Source organism: Mesocricetus auratus, unplaced genomic scaffold, assembly GCF_017639785.1.
Source record: "Mesocricetus auratus isolate SY011 unplaced genomic scaffold, BCM_Maur_2.0 Super-Scaffold_6731, whole genome shotgun sequence".
NCBI classification, from domain to species: domain Eukaryota; kingdom Metazoa; phylum Chordata; class Mammalia; order Rodentia; family Cricetidae; genus Mesocricetus; species Mesocricetus auratus.
The window spans coordinates 6,612,922-6,632,850 of record NW_024429185.1 but is presented as its reverse complement, the minus strand read 5'-3'; the positions used below and the strand labels follow the sequence as shown (position 1 = coordinate 6,632,850).

At 42.2% G+C, this 19,929-nt stretch overlaps 1 protein-coding gene across 9 annotated transcripts; it reads left to right on the top strand.

Annotated features, from left to right (window-relative positions):
* The first annotated feature begins 6,707 nt into the window (after positions 1–6,707).
* Nat1 (N-acetyltransferase 1 (arylamine N-acetyltransferase)) lies at positions 6,708–18,750 on the top strand. 9 transcript variants are annotated; one of them, XM_021230158.2, is made up of 6 exons: positions 7,581–7,817; positions 13,812–13,880; positions 13,989–14,133; positions 14,552–14,630; positions 15,707–15,861; positions 17,103–18,750. In XM_021230158.2, exon 6 carries the CDS (start codon positions 17,109–17,111, stop codon positions 17,979–17,981), a length of 873 nt encoding a protein of 290 aa, XP_021085817.1. In that variant the 5' UTR covers positions 7,581–7,817; positions 13,812–13,880; positions 13,989–14,133; positions 14,552–14,630; positions 15,707–15,861; positions 17,103–17,108; the 3' UTR covers positions 17,982–18,750. The 9 variants fall into 9 exon arrangements, with proteins under 9 accessions (XP_040597943.1, XP_021085820.1, XP_012972598.1 ...); XM_040742008.1 differs by lacking the exon at positions 13,989–14,133; XM_021230157.2 differs by lacking the exon at positions 15,707–15,861 and having other exon boundaries at positions 7,589–7,817.
* The last annotated feature ends 1,179 nt before the right edge of the window (positions 18,751–19,929 follow it).

The following is a 19,929-nucleotide window of genomic DNA, read 5'->3' as shown; positions in this document are numbered from 1 at the left end:
GGGACTCACTATGGAAGCAAATTCTTCAGGATCTCATGAAAGGAGATGCCTCTCTTTCCCCCAAGTAGATAGCGACTTTCTGTATGTGCTGAGTCACTGGGTGTAAAGAATGGGGTGGGCATGTTTATGTTCACTAACATTGCAAGGATGGGTCACACCCAGAGCACGCTGAGGTCGGTGCAGCAAAGGAACAGGACCAAAGTGCACATTACCATGGGCTGCCTACATGGGATGCACACCCATGGACAATGAAAGCTACAATGAGCCACAGTGATGTTGTTTGAAATAGAATTATGATTGACAAGGACTTTGGCTTGCCACTGGACCAACATGACTCTGAAAGGTTTGCCTCTGAGTACTATCCTGAAGATGACTATTCAAACCTGCCCTGTGTTAGACTTTGCCAGCTAATCACTGAGTGCCAAGGTTCATCCTGTGTCTTTTTTTCTGCACTAAAACCCATTGGGAAGAATTTTATTCTTTGATGTGCTGCCAAGGGATGGGAAGGGACAGTGGACTAAGTCTCTTGGCTATCCAGCGTGACAGTGAGTCAGTCAGATCATATCTGAGTTCCCATGACCTGTCTTGTTTCTTCTGATAAGTAACCTTTTAGTGGAACTGGGAACCACACATACTTTCCTTGCTTTCAGAATCTCCTGTCTTTTTCTCTGTCTTGCACTTGTCGTCTGTCTTTGATTAGATTTGATAGAGTTCAATCTCTCAGAGACTCTTAACCCATAATTTGCCTGAATATTTTTATCATTTTTATGTTTTGAAAGTTGCTGGTGTCATTTCTTCGGATACTATTCCTACCTCTTGGCACTCACAAGTATATCTTGAACTCTGGGTATTTGCTATTATAATCCCATCCTCAACTTCCTGAAAGCTTTCGTCACTCTCCTTAGTTCTTACTTTCTTCCTTCCTTCCTCCCTCCCTCCCTTAACCCCTCCCTCTCTCTCTCTCTCTCCCTCCTCTCTCTCTTCCTTTCTTCCTTCCCTCACTCCCTTTCTCTCACTTTCTTTTTTATCTCTTTCTTCCTTTCTTCATTTTTCCCTTCCTTCTTTCTTTCTTTCTGTCTGTCTGTCTCCTCTGGTTCTTTGTAAATAATCTGCCTTTGAGGTCACAGACTCTGAATTTTCTATTGATGGCTTCTAGCACAGATATTTTGTTTATTGTACTTTTCAGCAGTAGTATTTCTATCTGATTTTTTAAAACTCTTTGTCTCACCATTAAATTTATCTGATTAGTTGATGAGTTATTTCTCTGTGTTTTCTTGAAATTCTTCGAGTGTCATTAAAAGTAGCTACTTTGCATCATCTGACCAAGACAGCACACATAACCATTACTTTTGTGGGTTGTTTCTGGTAACTAATTTTGTCTGGGTTGCCATTTTACTGAAAATTCTTAATGTTTCTTGGTATATGTGACAGTTCAGGTCCAGAATAATTTCCAGACTTGTGTGATAAAGGTTTGGCCCTTTATCTTTTGCTGTTAGTAAGATGTGATTAAGTATTAAAGGTATATTCAGTAGTCTGTTGTAGTAACAGAGTTGAGTAACCACGGACATTTGGTACCAAGAAGTAGCATCTTGCCAGCTAGGGTTATGGGTTTCTTCCTGGCTCTACTGCAGGCACAAGATACCACCCCTAGACATTATTTCTGGGTAGGGACACTAGGGATATGCCCAGCACTTGCCTAATACTGAGTTGTAAATTCAAAGCAGTTTATTACTATCTCACCCAAGCCAGAGGTCTCTAACTTCATGTACTGTTGCTTACAGCTGGAGATACTGCCTGGGCTTAGCACAGACAACCCTTCTTGCCTCTTTAGGTCATCTTTTATTACCGCTATGTCAAAACCAGGTACTGCATTCTTCCACCTGGTTTCAGTAGCTCTTGTGAAGGTAGTGTCACATGAGTATATGACCAACCTGATGTTTCTGAGGAATACAGATGACTAGAGACCTACTCTATCATATTGTCCTGTCCTCTCCCATCAATCTAACTCATTATAGTTATTTTGAATTCCTTGGCTGTTAACTCCAAAATCTCCACCGTATTTGAGTTAGCCTTGATGTTTCCTTCCTTCTTTAGACTTGGTATGTTAGCATGACTTTTCTTAGAAGCTAGGTATTATGTGCTGGTTATAAATATTGCACCTGTACACTTAGGTTCACGTCTAGGATTCCTGCTATGTGTACTGGTAGCTGATGTCGTGACAAGCTTGGGTAGAAGAGGGGCATTGTACAACACTATGATGACAATCATTCAGTACCCTCAGCTGAGGGTATTTCGGGAGTATTTCTCAGCTTTTCCCCCATGGGATGAGGCTGAAATATTGCAGGAATAGAGATGGGCATTGCCTTCCTTTCCCTTCAGTTAGGTTCTTGAAGTTTCTCTGAGGAGGATGGAGAGCTGGGTGCTCCTGGTCTACCGCAGAATGCTTTGGTTGCTCTTCAGCATGTGTGGCAACCTACAACCCCAGCACATGGGAAGCTGAAGTAAGAGAGCCATGACCTCAAGGCCAACCTAAGCTACGTTGTCTCAGAATGCAGTGTGGGTGTTTTCTTCCTTCTAGTAACACAAACCCAAGGAGAGGAAGTCTTCACAATGAAAGCATAGTGAAGCTTCGAAAGGGAGCACAGGGGAATGGAGATGCTACACATACAGACTGGCTGCCTTCCCCGAAGGTTTAAATTCTTAAGATTACCTACTCAGAGCCCTTAGCAAGTCAGCAAGCAACAACACTGAAGAACCCTAAAAATGGAATCATCAGCACTGTATAAATCATGAACTTTTTAATCACAGGTTAGAGTATAAGGTATATTCCTCATCTGTCTCTGTCTGCTTTCTGAGACAGACACGTCTCAGCTTGCTGACTGCTCTCAGAGAGTAGTTGACTTGGTTTAGTCAGTGTTTTCCCTGAGGAGAGAAGAGCAACACTAACCACCCACTGGAATGGAAACCAGATCTCCTGGGACACGAATTTTAAATTAGATGTATTGAACAAGAAGTCTTCAGCATGGAGCTTGTGTTCTCACAAGTCGTCCTCCTTTAAAGACGAAAAGGATCATGCTTTTCCCATTAGAAGTGAAACAACAAAACCTAGCTACCAAACTTGATACCTTTACTATGAAAAGGGGTTAGGGTATGCTAGGATCTAAAGTAGACTAATTCTAAGACTTTGTTTTCTTCCTTCCTTCCTTCCTTCCTCCCATTCTTTCTTTCTTTCTCTCTTCCTTCCTTTTTAAAGATAAGCATGGTATCCTGCATAGTCTTCATGTATTTAGTTGTTGCTGTTGACACAGGGTCTTGCTATATAGCCCAGGCTGGTTTTGGATGCACAATCCTCCCTTACACTAGGATTAAAGGAGTGCAGCAGCAGGCCCATCATCTCCCTGCCGCCATCCGTAGCCCACTTCTGGGGTGAAGAGGATGTGATCGGCAGCTTGAGCCCTTACAACTCTACTCTACCTCTGCATTCAAATCATTGTAGCACTCAAGACCATCTGGGAAGTTTAAACGAGTAGTCTACCTGACAGCTTAATGCTCAAGATCAGATAAAGCCCAGTACTGTAGCCTAGGTGTTTCTGTCCTCAGCCACCGAGATCCTTGACTTGGATCTTACTCTGTCCTAACTACTGTCCTTCTGAGATGACACCCTCCCTATGTCCTGTCAGCTTTTGCTGTTCACTTTGGTAATAACCAGAGGTCCAAATTTAGAATTTAAAAATGTGATAGTGCCAGTTTAAGTTGGTAAAATTTAAGTATCATATTTCTAGACTCAACATGTTGATCAAATAACCTTGAATACTTGGTCAAAAATTGTCCAGATCCCAATCATACATTCCAGAACATTTTCTCCATGCCCTATCTCTGCCTCTGCACTAGGGAAATGTTTTCTGGTCAGATATGTTTGTTAATTAATTCATCCCACATCAATGATGTATCTGGAGTAATTTACAGAAAGTTGCTAACTGTGCCACTTAGCTCATGCAAGGAAATAAAAGCTGAGCATAGTGGCACACACCTGTAATCCCAATACATTGTGGGTTAGGGCAAAAGGATTAAATCTCAGGGCAAGCCTGAGCTTTACAGTAAGACTCTATCTGAACACACAAACACGCACACACACACACACACACACACACACACACACACCATGGAAATGAGATGGGTCATTAGTAAGGTAAAAATCCCTTCAGATTCACTAGCATCCAGAGAATTGAAAGTAAAATATCACTACATTATCTATAGTGTTGGATATATACTATTGGCAGACATTTGCAAATTTCTAATTCATCAAAAGTTTTCATCAAACCATAGCTTAAATATGGCTTGTTCTATACAATGTAGAAACATGATGTTGCTGACTGATATAGCTATGTTCAGTCCTTTTGTAGATAGCATTCTAGGTGAATGTCGTAGACATTCCTGTGCTTACTTCTAGGAATGTGTGAAAGCGTATTCGTCATACAGACGTTTGCAGGAAGTAGAGGAGGGGCATATCCCAAGTGTCCTTAATTGGAAAGATAAATAGTCTAAAATTTAGTCCCTACAAACTACACCCTCAGAGAGCAATTTGCAATAAGCAACTTCTTTGGAAGGCGATTTAAGGAAGCACTTGTGGAGGAGGAGACACTGAGGCCAGGGCAGCATCAACAGCTCTACAAAGAGTGCACTGTAGGAGGTTATCTGTTGACAAAGGAGGCAAAAATCACTCTGAAAAACACTAAGAGGAAGTTCTATGCAAGTCTCAGAATGTGCCCAACGGATCAGGAAGAAAATGGGGATGTGTGTCCTACAGCTCACTTCATTTTTGGGTTTGGTGCTGCTTTGGGGGCATGCGTTTGTGTGTCTGTTAGATGTAGCCAGACATAGCCCACAAGACAGTATTGTGGTAGAGAGTTCCACGTTATTCACTGGGGAATGATAAGAATGCCCACGACATTTGATGCCAGAAGCATCAATTCTTTCATAAATAGGACACTTATCCACTGCTAGTGGAAACAGAAGCTCAGAAGTCAGTATGGAGGTTAGTTAAATATGGCCTGTTATACCAGTTTTGAGCCATACTAAAGGACTCTGTATCTTACCAAAGAGGTATCTGCACATCTTCATTTATTAATTCTCTATTCACAACAGCAAAGAAATGCAATCAGCCTTGATGCCAATCAACAGAGAAATGGATGTGGCATACTTACACAATGGAATTATATAAAGAAAATAGAATTATGAATCATTTGCAGGGAAATAAGCAGAAATACAAAGTATTGTATTAAATGTGGTTAACTCCCTCTCAGAAAGATTAAAAATCCATGCTCTTTCATATGCAGACCCAAACTTTTAATGGTTGTGTGTCTGTAAATAAGATGAGACAGTGGGTATAGATTTTGAGAGTATATAGGAGAGTATATAGAAGGGAACGGGGGGGGGGGAGGGAGTGGGGGAGAAGCGAGGAAAAGGAGGGGGAAAGATGGAAGGGAAGTTCCTGGGTGTGGGAGGCCACAGGGGAGGAAGGAGATGGGAAAGAGAAGAGAAACAAGAACAACAAATCTTGTTTTTAAAATGCCCTAATAAAACTATTTTTGGTATGACAGCATGAATTATATTTATATATACAATATATAATATAATACCTTATATAAATATATAATGAACATTATATAAATATTTGTGAGAACAACAGACCTTGGCTGGAGGCCCACTTCCCCCATCAGCCTGGGAGCAGGCAGCTGTGAGACAATGCTTACTGAAAACATGTTTATTGAAAACAATCCAGTGCCCTAAGAAATGTTTACTGGAGCTATAAGTTCCCGATAAGGGCTCCGCTCACTGAAACACCCTGACTTTGATCTTTCCAATGGCTAGCCGCCTCTTCCTGCCCTCTGCTGCTGCTGCCGACTCTGGTGTCAGGGACATAACTACCAGCCAGAAGGAGGAAAAGTGTGTGTGACAGAAGCTTTTCTGGAGGGAAGCGTTTCTTGGGAAGTTCTCTTGAGCATTCTTGGGGAGCATAAAGTTTTCTTAATGCAACCGACTGGTCTCTGTGTCATCAATCCCGACACCCTCACCACATTCTTGGATACAGGCTGCACAGTGGGCGTGGCAAATATTTATACATAAATACTACATGTATTTATATATCCTGTATATAAAACATATACATTTCCATCTATATAACATAGATGGGTATGTCTAAGAAAACATTAAGAACTGTAGACTAATGTCTTTACTGTAATTTGAAAATACAGGCAGATCAAACTGGCCCTGATGCCATAGATCTATCTCCTACATTAGCAGGTGCCTTCGGATAGTAAATGAGAGTGAGTTCAGGACTGTGAAGAAAGATGAAAACTGGAGTAACAAGCTGGTCACAGCTGGTAGTGTGAATAAACTACACCAACCTCTCCCACTACTCTGGGTGCGGGCCCTGCTTTGCGGGGACCTTTCCCATGCTCTAACCTTACACATAAGGTCAGGAACTGTCTGATCTCAGGCTCACAGTGGGCAGGAACAACTGAAGGTCAGAGATCCAGCGACACCTGAGACTTGGGAATCACCAGGCAGTGGAACCCTCAGCACATTCGCAGGAAACCAGGAGGCCCTGCAACTACAGTTCCCAGAGAGCCCTGGGTTAATCTAAGCAGCCATGGGGGCAGGGCAGTTGGACAGCCAATGAGCTCTGCCTCTGCAGACCTTGGCTAGGAGAGGACAGCCGTCCCCACTTCCTGGTGGCAGGCCTGATGTAGCCGGTGAGCAGAGCTGCGTGGCTGCCTGACCACCTGCCGAGTACTTCGGAAAGCCCAGCTTCACCCGGTTTCACAGGAGGACCAGGAAGCCGAATTCTAGCCCGGCCTGAACGGCAAGTTCTACAGTTGTTCAGAAAGTTCTGTGGTTCATACTTGGAAGCTCATGCTGTAAATATTTCACACAGAGCATGGGTGGGGGTTGCTACCCCTTTGGATGGCATACTGACAGTAGCAAAATTACAGTTATGAAGTAGTATCGAAAATAATTTTATGGTCGGGGTCGCCACAACATTAGAGCACAGCATTAGGAAGGGTGAGAATTGCTTGCAAGATTGCTTGGCTTAATCTGTCTGGTGACAGTCACAGCCAGGACACATATTACCAGTGAGAAGTTGAGTAACTCTGTTTCCCAACAGTAAAATGAGAGCTAATGCAGGTGCTAACTTTGTTGCCGGGATTAAGTAGGTATAGTAACAGAACTGTTGCAATTGTATTTCCCTCAGGGAACTTCTGACACTGATGTCCACCAGTCCTCTGTCCCCACGAAAGTCCCAAAGGGCACAGGGAGCAAACTGGTAACACTTCTGGCTCAACCTGTAGTAGCTGAAGAAAAATACCCCGACGGTCCTAGATGTCCAGCCTCGTTAGATTGTGCACCTGTGCTGTCAGTGAAGGTCTAGCATGCTGGACAGAAGAGTAGGAAGGGCCTTTGGGAGGCCTCAGTGCCAAAAAATATCAACTTCCCTTTCAGTCAGACTATGGCGCCAGCCCTGGACAAAGTCCGGAATTCTATAGCGGCAAAGGGTGTTCCAAGGCGCAGAACCCCAGAGCAAAGGGGCCCATGTCCTCTGTTCTGGGCAGGATGGCCACCAGAACAAGCTTCCCAGACCTCTTCAGAACTGCTGTTTTCTTTCTCTAAATCCTCCTCCCCCCACATCAGTCCAAACAAGGACTCCACCCTGAATTCCGCCCAATTCCCCGGTGCCCTCAATGTTCCGGCTGCACATACTTGAATGCTTACTGGCTGTGCCGGTCCTGGAAGCCAGTAGGTCCAAATGGTTTCATGTGAGTCCCTCTGTATGCTTTTTAAGGGTTTTGTGATTGCTTTGGGCAAGGAATGTTCTCGCCAACTTTTGAACAACTCCAAATGTCCCTATCTTACTATACCTACCCATTACCGCGCACTGCCGTAGCTTACTCCGAGTAAGTTCTGTTCCAGGATTTTTGAGAAGCCACTAGAGTTCATGCTGCCTGAGGTTCCAGTCAGAAGCCTTGGAATCTAAGGGTCATCTACTTTAATTAACTGAATATATTTCCTTTGCGTTGCCTGGGTGTTGTGAAAGTTGTCTCCAGCCACTGCCCCTTTGGAATGTAGAACTGCACGGGACCTATGTTTCCGGCTTGCTTTCTCCATTGCTGTCTACTCAAATAAGCTATTTAATTTGAATGTCCCTACATTTATCTTTTGATAGTTCCAGTGTGACAGTACTGGAACGGAGCTTTCTTGTTCCGGCCATTTGTGATCTTCGGGTTTCATTTTGATTTTGTTTGTTTTGATGTGGGTTTCCCGGGTGCCAGGCTGGCATTGTACTCCCTGAGTATGAACTTGAACCTCTCACCCTCCTATCTCCACTTTGGGAATGGTGGCATCACAGGCCTAGGCTTCTATCCCTGGTTTCTGCGACGCTGGGGATGCAAGTGAGGGCTTTGTGCATCCTAGGTAAGCACTCATCAGAGTTATACTGCTAGCCCCTAATTTTTATTTTATTTTATGCATGTGGGTGTTTTTACCTGCATGCATATTTGTACACCATGTACATGCCTGGTACCTGCTAAGGCCAAAAGAGGGTATCAGATGCCATAGAACTGGAATTATAGATGATTATGAGTGGCTAAGTGAATGCTAGGACCTGTACAGCCAGTGGTCTTTACCATTGAGCTGTCTCTTCTACCTCAATTTTGACTTCTCTGTTCTTTAAGAGACAAAGAGGTAGCTGGGCGTTGGTGGCGCACACTTTTAATCCCAACACTCGGGAGGCAGAGGCAGGCGGATCTCTGTGAGTTTGAAGCCAGCCTTGTCTACAGAACGAGTTCCAGTACAGCCTCCAAATCAATACAGAGAAACTCTGTGTCGAAAAACAAAACAAAAGACAAACAAAACAGAGACAAAGAGGCTTGTCAGCAGGAGTGGTGACTGCCCCACTGACAGCAGTCCTTTGCTGTGGTCCCTGCAAGGAAGAGGAAGCGTCTCACTGGGAGAGCTTATAGTTCCTGCCTTTCTCACTTGTGTTACACCTGAGATCTTCGCACGCACGCTGCCCCCTTCCTCTCTGCGACATACTCACAGGGAAGTGCTTGAGGACAGCAACTTCCCTTCAATACCTTGGAGATGCAGTTTCATTGTTTCACCTCCAAATGTGCTGTGGAATACTCTGGTGCCAGGTGGGGAGTTTCTTCCTTATGAAGTACTCTCACTCTCTCTCTCTCTCTCTCTCTCTCTCTCTCTCTCTCTCTCTCTCTCTCTCTCTCTCTGCTGCAAACACAGGCAGATCTCTTTCCTTTTGCATTTCTATTCCATAATGTGTCGCTCTTATTTATCAGGCACAACTTTCTTCCATTTTCTTCTCCACTTCAGACATGCATTTGTTTCTCCTCGCATACGGTTTCCATCCCACTTTTAGTTTCTCCTCCTCGGTGGTGAGGAGGGGCTTGTCTTTTTTTGCCTCTCTTCTAACTCTGGCATGGAGTTGCCTTTTATTAGCCTTCACTGTAATTATCAGGCTTCCCTTAAACATGAGACACTGTGGTCTTCCAAAGGTGAATGTGTTAAATTCGTGGTTCAAAGCCAACTCTGCCACTGGGAGATGGTAGAGTCCTGTGAGCACACCCTTGAGCTAGATGCTGAGACCTCCACCTTCCCTAAGGCCATGGATGTTTGTTCCTCTGCATGCTACCTGTCAGGAAGAATTGGCTCATGGTAGGCTCAAACATAGCAGGGACAACTGACTATCAGCTAGAAACTAGGAAACAAAATTAAAGCATCCTTTATTTTTTTTAATTGCCTACCTCAGATACTTTGTAATCCCAGGGTTGAGGATTCATTGCTGTGACTATAACAATGTGTTTCAGAGGTCCTTGGATTTGTTTCATAAAAGAGTTTCAGGGAGTTTGGAGATGCATCTAGAAAATGTCAAGAGTTCTCCAAGCAGATCTTAACTTGTGATCATTGTGGTCTTAGAAGAGCCAGATACAAATGGAAATGTGGACAGTGATGTGCTCCTGGGGTTTCAGATAGAAGGGAAGAATCTACTGGGGATTGGGCCACCCGTGTCACACCATGTCGTAGGGTCTCCCAAGGGGTTCTGTTAGGATGAGCTTGAAGGCGACAGGATTGTTCTCCAGATGAAGGAGATTTCAAGGCAGCACAGAGTTCTGGGAAGTGATGTAGATATTGCCTATTGATTGCAGCCAGACAGTGAAGACGTGAGTTCACTAAGAAACAGAACTGCAGGATTTGGAAAACTTGCAATTGGGCTGTAACAGGCACACATATGAAGTCTCATGAATAAGAGGTACAGTTCTTGGTTCTCATGAAAAGAAGTCAAGCACGATCAGTTCCCTGGGACCATAGGAAAGATGCCTTGGGGGCTTCTCTGGAAAGAGCTCGGTCTCCACCCTCTGAGTCTCAAAGCTGTAAAAGTGAAGAGTTGCCTCTAATATTGAAAAGCCAAATCAAAATAAGAAAGAAACAAAAAAGAAATAATGAAATAAAAAGGGTGGATTGTTAAATCTACTTTTAAACAACCACTAGCCTCAAATATTTTACAATGGTATTGATTTCTGCATATTGATACAAATTTAAGGTTATTTTTGTTATACTGCATATATGTTTCTACTCTTGTTTAAGGTACTTTTGTATATTTATGCAAATTTAAGATTACTTTTGTTATGGTTTATATATGTTTTTATTCTTGTTTAAAGTATTGTACTATGCAGCTCATTTAAAATGTAAAGTTTTAGTCATGGAAAGCTATTTAAGGTAATAAAGAAATACAGGTTAATAGTTCATCTTTAACTACCAAACTTATAGTCAAGCTAGGTATATTTTCAAGGTCATACAGATATATATATATATATATATATATATATATAGGCAATTTTCAAACACTTCAAAGACCTACAGAATATGGCATTTAAAATGCTTTAATAAAATAAGTCCCAGCTTTCTATAGCTAACAATGTGGCTAGCTTTGCATTCTATCTCCAGTGGCTTTATTAAATCATAAACAATATGTCACCACAGTTTTTATTGATAAAGAACTTTTTTTTGGTTTTTCGAGATAGGGTTTCTCTGTGTAGCTTTGTACTAGAACTCACTCTGTAAACAGGGTTGACCTTGAACTCACAAGGATCTACCTGCCTCTGCCTTCCTAGTGCTGGGATAAAAGGTGTGCACCAACACCACCTGGTCAATAAGGAATAATTAGATAAACACTTCAGATAATAATCTTGAAAAAAAAAAAAAGAAGGGAATTGTGCCACTCCGGAACCTCCTTGGGTTACCTCATGATGTTTTCAAACTGCTGTCAATGAAAACTCAGTCTACCTGTGGGTCTAAGAGCACCAGTGGCAGATCTTATCATCTTGCAGGTGATGCTGGTTTCTCAAATAAAATGGAAGAATCTAGGCTAGCAAGATTATAGAGTAGGTGAGGTGGGATGCCTGCCACCATGCCTGATTATCTGAGTTCCAGAAAAGAAGCAGTTTCCCTGGGTTGTCCTCCGACTTCCACAGGTACACACAGGTGCACCTGCACACACACACACACACACACACACACACACACGTTTAAAAACAAAAATAGCAGAGTCACTGGTATAAAGATTTCGATTCACGTTTCAAAGGAAGTCCTGCGAGGCTAGGCACTGTGTTCAGGGGAAGGAGTGATGTAAGCAGAGCCTAGCCGACTGTCTCATAGATCTGCTACAGGGGAGCTTGACTGTTCTGGACCCCCAGGAAGCTAGAGAAGCCGCACTAAAAATACCTGAGTGGCAGCTGCAGACCACAAGCAAAGCTGTTCCGGGAGATGCTGGTGTGGGCCAGAGAGTAAGACCACAGGTGTGAGGTTTCTCAAGCCCTAGGAGCCCACATCCTGGATATGGAGATATACTATAAGAGGACGTTACCACTGTATTTTATGGCACCTTGTTTGAAATTAGCTCTGCTTCATAAAATTGCCTCCTGTTTTTCAGGTTTTTTTGCACAATATTGTAACTTTGTAAAGAATGGCTAAAATATTAATGGATGGAGTTAAAAGGTAACATTGCATCAGTTTTTTAGAAACCTCTGGAAACATCTCGTGCTCATAACACTAATGAATCATAACACCAGCGAGTAGCCAGTGACTTGCCATGCTGCTCTGTAATTAAAAGAAGAATGCCTGGCTTGCATGAAAATAATGTTTAACAAAAATCTTACAGGAAAGATTACAGGCCACAAGGGTCATCTGTAACCAAAGGATTAAATCAACTGAAGAGAAAAAAAATATCTCCTGGACGGCCCAAATGACCATCAAGTAGCTATGCATGACTATGTAGCCTTTCTGGTAAAAGAGTGTCCTTAAAATAACTTAAAACAATTAATCAAATCAGCTAGTGCAGGGAAACTGGACAGGGAGGTGTAGACACTGGTCACAATACTTCAATCAATGGCATCTTTAGTTTTCAAAACCCCTGGGTAGGTCTTGTAGTCTTTGCATATCATCGGTGTGGAAACCTTTCTGCTACCAGAATGTCCTCTGATCAAAAGACAGCATATTGGTCAACATTCAGGAAAGCAATATGCTTATGTAAAGGCTAATGTATCTTAATAAAACCTGGTTTCCTTCCCATGACTCAGTTCTGTATGCCGACACGTGTGATTTGCTGGTAACATTAGGGCTTACTCCTTGTCCGTCTGGAATGTTGGTCTCCCTTTGGTTTCATTGTTCTTTATTATTGCCCTATATCCTTCCTTTGCAATGAGAGCACTAACCCTTGGACATTGTTTATCAACATGCAACTCATTTAATTTGCACAGAGGTCCCCAGTTCAGCCCGCCTGGAGTCTCAGAAGAGAAGTCTGACTTGGACTTTTAAGTGATACTGGAAAATTAATAATATGGAGTAAATAAATTTTGCATTTTAAGAGGAACATAAGTATGTGGGACTGAGGGATAAACACCATAGTTTAAATAAACACTGTCCAAAAGTACATTGCTAGGGTTTTTATTCCAGGTTTGTGCTATGTTTGAAAGTCACAGGCTGTCAAGTCACTGATGATGCACTCTTGAAGAGGATTTGGGGATTATGGTCCCTTCCTGTCTCGATCTTTGCTTTCCAGATTGAACAAATTAACCGTTTTCCACACCGCAAATTGCTGTGTTGTGTTTTGCCACCTCAGACTCAAAGCAATAGGACTATGGGTGGAGAAGTCCAAACCTCTAAACAAAATTACCACCCCCTCTTGCTTAAGTATGCATTCGTTTGGCATGTGCTGTGTGCGTGTAGAGACCGGAGATTGGCCTCAGATGTCTTCTTCAATCACTGTCGACCTTTGTTTTCGAGACAAGGTCTCTCTCTGTACCTGCAGCTCATCGATTTGGTTAGGCTGACTGGCCAGCGAACACCAAACATCCACCTATCTCCCATCTCTTCTCCACCCTGCCCCATAACTGGGGTTACAGATTCATTCCTAGTGCTATGGACTTGCACTCAGGTCCAGGCTTATGCTTTTGTGGCAGGCCCTTTACAGACCGAACAGTCTCCTAGCCCCAAAATATTATTTTTATCTGAGTATTTTTAACTTTTGCTTATTAAGATTCTTTACTGTCAAATACCTGTAAGGAAGTTCTTTCTATTGTCCTGTTTCCTCTTCTAATGAATAGTTCTAGTCTTTCTAGGTTTGAAAATATTTTTTTGGCATGTGTGTCTTGTCTTCCTTCCCCAATAGCATAGTGTATTTTCATTTGTCTTGTCGTTATAGTCATGTCTTCGTAACTCTGTGTTTATTTATTTCTCAGATCTGCTGCCACTGTTGTGATGTCTAGCTGTTGTTAAGGCTCGGACTCCTCAGTCTTGTCAGAGGAAGGGTAAGAGAATGAATCTGACAAAAGACTTTTTCGTGGAGATTCTCTGCGTAAAGAGTATTCTTCCCTTTGCTACCTCTGTTAATATGTTACTGTGCTTTCCTGCTCCAGATATAGCCTTCTTCTGCAGGAGGACCAGATGCTATCGCTACTTACTGCTTTGGTGTCCATCCTTGCTGTCCCATGGCAATTAGTCAGCAGGTTGACCACTAGATGACTCGTGATTTCTAGACCTCACAGTTTCCAGTCTGTCATGGTAATCAACTCCCACAATGATGCTTTGAATAAATGTCCCTGTGTATGTCAGATGCCACCTTACTGTCTTGTCAACTCCCTCCCTTCAGAATAATTAGGGATTTCTCATAACTTGTGGACCACAAAAAAATACCTTTTTGTTTTTAAGACAAACTGTGTTGGGGCTGGAGGAATAACTCAGCAGTTAGTAGCTCTTGCAGAGTTAGTGTTCTTGCAGAGAACTTGGGTTCAGTTCCCAGCACCCACATCAGGTGGCTCACCATCTGATGCCCTCTTCTTGTGTCCATAGCTGCCTGTGGGCGTGTAGTGCATATAAGCTCAAGCAGCTACACACAGACACACAGAAGTAAGAAGATAATGTTTTTAAAAAGGAAAACCCATGTTATCTATATTTGAAGTTATTTTTATTATTTCTACAGTTTTCACCAGGAAGAAGGAACATCCTGAGACGTCTGAATTAAACCTCACAATCAGCCTACTTTGAGCACACCAGGACAAGTATGAAGAGCCTGATAGCTCTCAGTGGGCTCCCTTAATGTGTTCCGTCTTCTTGTACTGACGAGAAAGTGGGAAGGAAGGATTCTGTTGTTTATAGAGATGCTGCAAGTCATCATGTGGACCCAGCAGCGTCTCCCTTATGAGTTTCTTGGCAACTGGTTTATAAGTGTTTTCAGCATTTCATTTTAAATCTCAGCTTCAATAATGTGTAATAAAATATGCTTAGGCACAGGATAGCCCAGATATGGATTGATTACAAGATATCACTAATATTGAGGTCCCTAGCGATTTTCATCCTGATGGAGCTTCAATCAGTACTCTGCAGTTTGGCATTTTATCTTAAAGAAGACTTTTGTTAATGAAAAAGGAGATGCATGGAGAAAGAGGGAAGTGGGAAAGAAGGGAGTAGACAGGGATAGAGAAGATGAAAACCTGAAACATAAATATAGCACTTTAATAAGAAATATGATTTCCTAATAGAAAGCATGCTGGCTAAATACTTTTTCCCATTTAGTTCAGACGTCCTCTCTCTTCCTAACATACTTAGTACAGATTCTGGGCTGGGGGCCAGGGAGAGCTTAGAATGTTCTGATAAACACCACTTGTTCTTTCTAGGACTGAATAATAGATTTTTTAGAGATTGTCTAAATGCCAAAGAAGGGTGGGTGATGGCATAACAGAGCTAATGATTTAAGGGAGCTGTTGCAGACATCACCCCTGACAATATGGGAAGGATAGTTGTGTGACAAAGAAAAGATTCTGGGATGAAGTGAAAGATAAATGTTTAGGTTATCACCATTGGTCTGAGGGTCAGGGCCTATGTACAGTGTCATGTCAGAGTGTGCTACATTGTAAAGGGGTTCATCTCAGGGTCTGTGTTCTTCTATCATATTCAAAGTCTTAGGAAATGAAGGCTCCTTGGTAACAGGTTACCAAACACCTTCTAGATAGACTGATTGAAATGATTTTAGGGAGTAGAGAGTTCAGGTTACCTAACAGCTAATAGCATTAGCACTAATTCCTTCATTTTCTCTCACATATTCTTTGTTATTGTTGCTTTTTTCATAAACAAATAGGTTTGTACGTCTCTCAATAACATCTCACTGATGCATTCGAACCACAAGCATGCCATGAGTCAAACATCGGTCCTAGAGTGTAGTTGTTTAAACTGGTACTACTGGCTGCATTTGATCATTGAGAGTGGTTGCTATAGACAACCCACTATTCACAGGTTAGCTAAAACTGTCACAGTGTAACACTCCTCAAAGGCTTCTATCATTTACACTCTTCATCTCATTTGCAGCAAAACTCATAGGATCGCCCTTAGCCATAAAGACTTTGGTAACAGTGAGAGCTTATCTCAGTCCATTCTTGTCACCTTTTGCCCAGTCATTCTGGATTTCTGTTGCTCCTGCTAGAGACTACCTTCCTCACATGTATTCATGGGGCCCGTTCTCTAGCATCCTTCATGTGCGAGTGAGGCTACATTATTTCACAACAAAACTCTTGTGGATAGTTACCACATTGCTTATTTTAAAATAAAGTTACTCAGTTCACATTATGTATTTTTTAATGCTCACTAAAATGCATAATCTTGGAAGACAAGAAAACACTAGATCAATAGTGAGACTCTAGAGGGTATTCATTAACCCATTCATTGAGTGAAGGAATGGATTGGTCAGTCTTTGAGTAGGAAGCTTTGTATGACATTCAGTTACATGGGGTGATGCATGGCCACTGTGTTCTCTATTACATAATTCTCCCATTTTCATGACTATCTTATAGTTAGAGTTTCTATTGCTGTTAAGAGACATCATGACCATGGCAACTCTTACCAAGAAAACATTTCATTAAGGTGGTGGCTTACAGTTTCAGAGGTTCAGTCCATTGCCATCATGATGGGGAGCATGACAGCATGCAGGTAGATGTTGTGCTGGCTGCATCTTGACCAGAAGGCAGCAAGAAGCTGACTGACTGACACACTGAGGGAAACCTGAGAAAAAGAAACCTCAGAGCTCATTCCCACAATTTCCCCCACACAATTTCCCCAACAAGACCACACCTCCTAATAGTGCCACTCCCTCTGGGGGCCATTTTCCTTCAAACCAACACAATGAATAACTGCTTAGAAGTTTATTTTGCAGGGTCCCAGTGGCAGTGTCTACCATTTGCCACCATGGAGACTACATCTAAGCTGTTAGTCTTTTGACTGGTCATTTAATCTGATTTTCTAACTTCGAAATCTTAAAATCACAAGAAATAACACAAATCTCCTTCAAGGGTCACTGAGAGTATTTAATTAACTGCATGTGAAAACAAGTCATACATTAGAAGCAATGTGATTGTTGAATTGTTTACAGGCATTGCTCATTTATTCATGCTAGCAGTGCATTCTAGCCAGAGTAAGCCAACTCCAGGATGTCCAGGAGGAGCTGTTGTAATGTATGATTGGTTTCATGTTGTTTGTCTTAGGGGATCATGGACATCGAAGCCTATTTCGAAAGGATCGGTTATAACAACCCAGTCTATACATTGGATTTGGCCACACTAACCGAAGTTCTTCAGCACCAGATGCGAACAATTCCTTTTGAGAATCTCAACATGCACTGTGGAGAAGCCATGGACCTGGGCTTAGAGGCTACTTTTGATCAAATTGTGCGGAAGAAGCGGGGCGGGTGGTGTCTCCAGGTTAATCATCTCCTGTACTGGGCTCTGACCCAAATGGGCTTTGAAACCACCATGTTGGGAGGATATGTTTACATAGTGCCTGTCAGTAAGTACAGCAGTGAGATGATTCACCTTCTAGTGCAGGTGACCATCAGTGACAGGAACTACATTGTTGATGCTGCCTATGGAGGCTCCTACCAGATGTGGGAGCCTGTAGAATTAGCATCAGGGAAGGACCAGCCTCAGGTGCCTGCCATCTTCCGTTTGACAGAAGAGAACGAAACCTGGTACTTGGACCAAATCAGAAGAGAGCAGCATGTTCCAAACCAAGAATTTGTCAACTCGGACCTCCTTGAGAAGAACACATATCGAAAGATCTATTCTTTTACTCTCCAACCCCGCACTATCGAGGATTTTGAATATGCGAATACCTACCTTCAGATATCTCCAGTATCTGTGTTTGTAAACACATCATTTTGTTCCTTGCAAACCTCAGAAGGGGTTTGCTGCTTAATAGGCTCCACTATTGCGAGGAGGAAATTCAGTTATAAGGAAAATGTAGATCTGGTGGAGTTTAAGAATGTGAGTGAGGAAGAAATAGAAGATGTGCTGAAAACTGCGTTTGGTGTTTCTTTAGAGAGAAAGTTTGTGCCCAAAAATGGTAACCTATCTTTTAGTATTTAGGGTAAAGCGCAAAACTGCTTTTCATTATTATTTCATGTTCTTAAACATTTGAGACATATGCAAATATATTCATAGGAGTCCTTAAAGAGTCATCACCCAGCTCGATGTTGATCAGCTGATGACTTGTATCTTCTACTTCCTACATTTTATGAAAAAGCAATTGTAGCTGTCCTGTTATTTCACCAATAAAAATATAATCAGTTATAATTAAATAAAAAATTTAATGGGTATAGCCACAATCCTTTTCAAGATTACTCATACAAAAATATCCTAGTGAAGATGCAGTTAACTTGGGAACTATATTCATTTGTAATAGAAAACCTTCAAACATTATGCTATTGTTGAACTCACATAAGACTTATGTGAGTAATTGACTATGAATAGACAGAGAACTGCAGGCATTAAATTTAGCCAGAGTAATTCTGATGTCCAAGGTTTACAAGAAGCCACCTTCACAACTTAGGATCAGAATAAGGCAAACCAGAATGAGCCATCATTTCAGTTCCGGGAAACTTCCTAGTCCTCAAAACAAAACTCAAGCCAGTGCATGGAGCTCGATAAGTAGGTGCCAAGGCAACGATATGGCTTAGAATTTACAGGGTAAATATTACAGACACAGTTCCATTTATATTTGGCTTTTTCTTAAAGATATGGGAACACTGATATTTTGAATTAGGTGATTTATACCTCATAAAATGTGTGGTACCTTGAAAAACATTGTTTATGAAGTATATTATTGCTAAATACATTAAAATAGTATTGGCTAATATAATATGAGTCAAAGGTTTCTTGGAAGCATTGGAACATGGTAAGAGATATGTCATCTGTGAGGTGTGTGTTCCTTTCATCCTAGTTTAACATCCCTGCTATATTCTTCTACTCCCTGCTACACTTTAGCTTGAGAGGAAACAAGCAAGCAAACAAACATGGTTCTTAGTGGATCTAGGAGTTCAAACCCTGCGCACATTAGTGGGTGAATTTGTGGATCTGATGCAAGAAGTAAAACTGAGTTTGAGACCTGTCCATTCCGTACCATACATAAAGACCACAAATGTAGGGCTGGGGGCGTAGTTCTCAGTGCTAGACTACTGGGCCAGTATCCTAGAAGCCCAGAATGTGGTTTACAGCACTACTACACACGAAAGTATTTTTGTTCTGGAATGAATAAATAATGTTGGTAATTCTAAGTTTTTCCATCTTTTTTCACTCCTGTTAAAACCTTGTAATAGTGTGCACTGCCTACTGCATGCATGATGCCGCAGAGTCCAAATCTTTAACTCCTCTGTTCTTTGTGTTTTCTGACTGCGTTCTCTAAGACTGTCCTGTTAGAATCTAGCCTCTATTTAGGTCACAATACTAACAGAGGCCTTCACGGCAAAGCCACAGACGGTGATTGACAGGTGCCTTACCTGTGAGTCCCTGGCTAACAGGAAGTCTTGGTGCCGGTGTACATCAAGGGAAGCATTGACTTTGGCGCTACAGATGTCACACATCCTCTGCCCCATCCCTTCCTAGACTCCTGCTTGGAAATCAAGATATCCTGGCTGCTGGCCCTTGCTGAGAACTTCCCCCATCTTCAAAAGGGACAAGAAGAGAATCCTTTTCTACCATCTGCCTCTTGCTCTCTTCAGAGACCTCACCATGCTGTCTGTCTTTGGAGCTAAGGCCTGAACTCTCCTTGGAATCCTACTGTTGCCTGTCAGTCTGTATTCCCACGACACTAATAACTCTTCCAATGAACCCATTATTCCCCAGTAGTCCAGTCCAGAGTGCTGGTGAATAACCCCCTCCATGCAGATCCCAATGTCAGGGGCCTGATTAACACTGTATAGTCCAGTATTCTTCAGTCTTCACCTGGTAATGATCATATTAAGGTTAACAAAAAAGCAAGGGCTAAGATATTCCCAAAGATACAGGCTACATTGCTGCAGGGGTCAGTTTTTTTGTT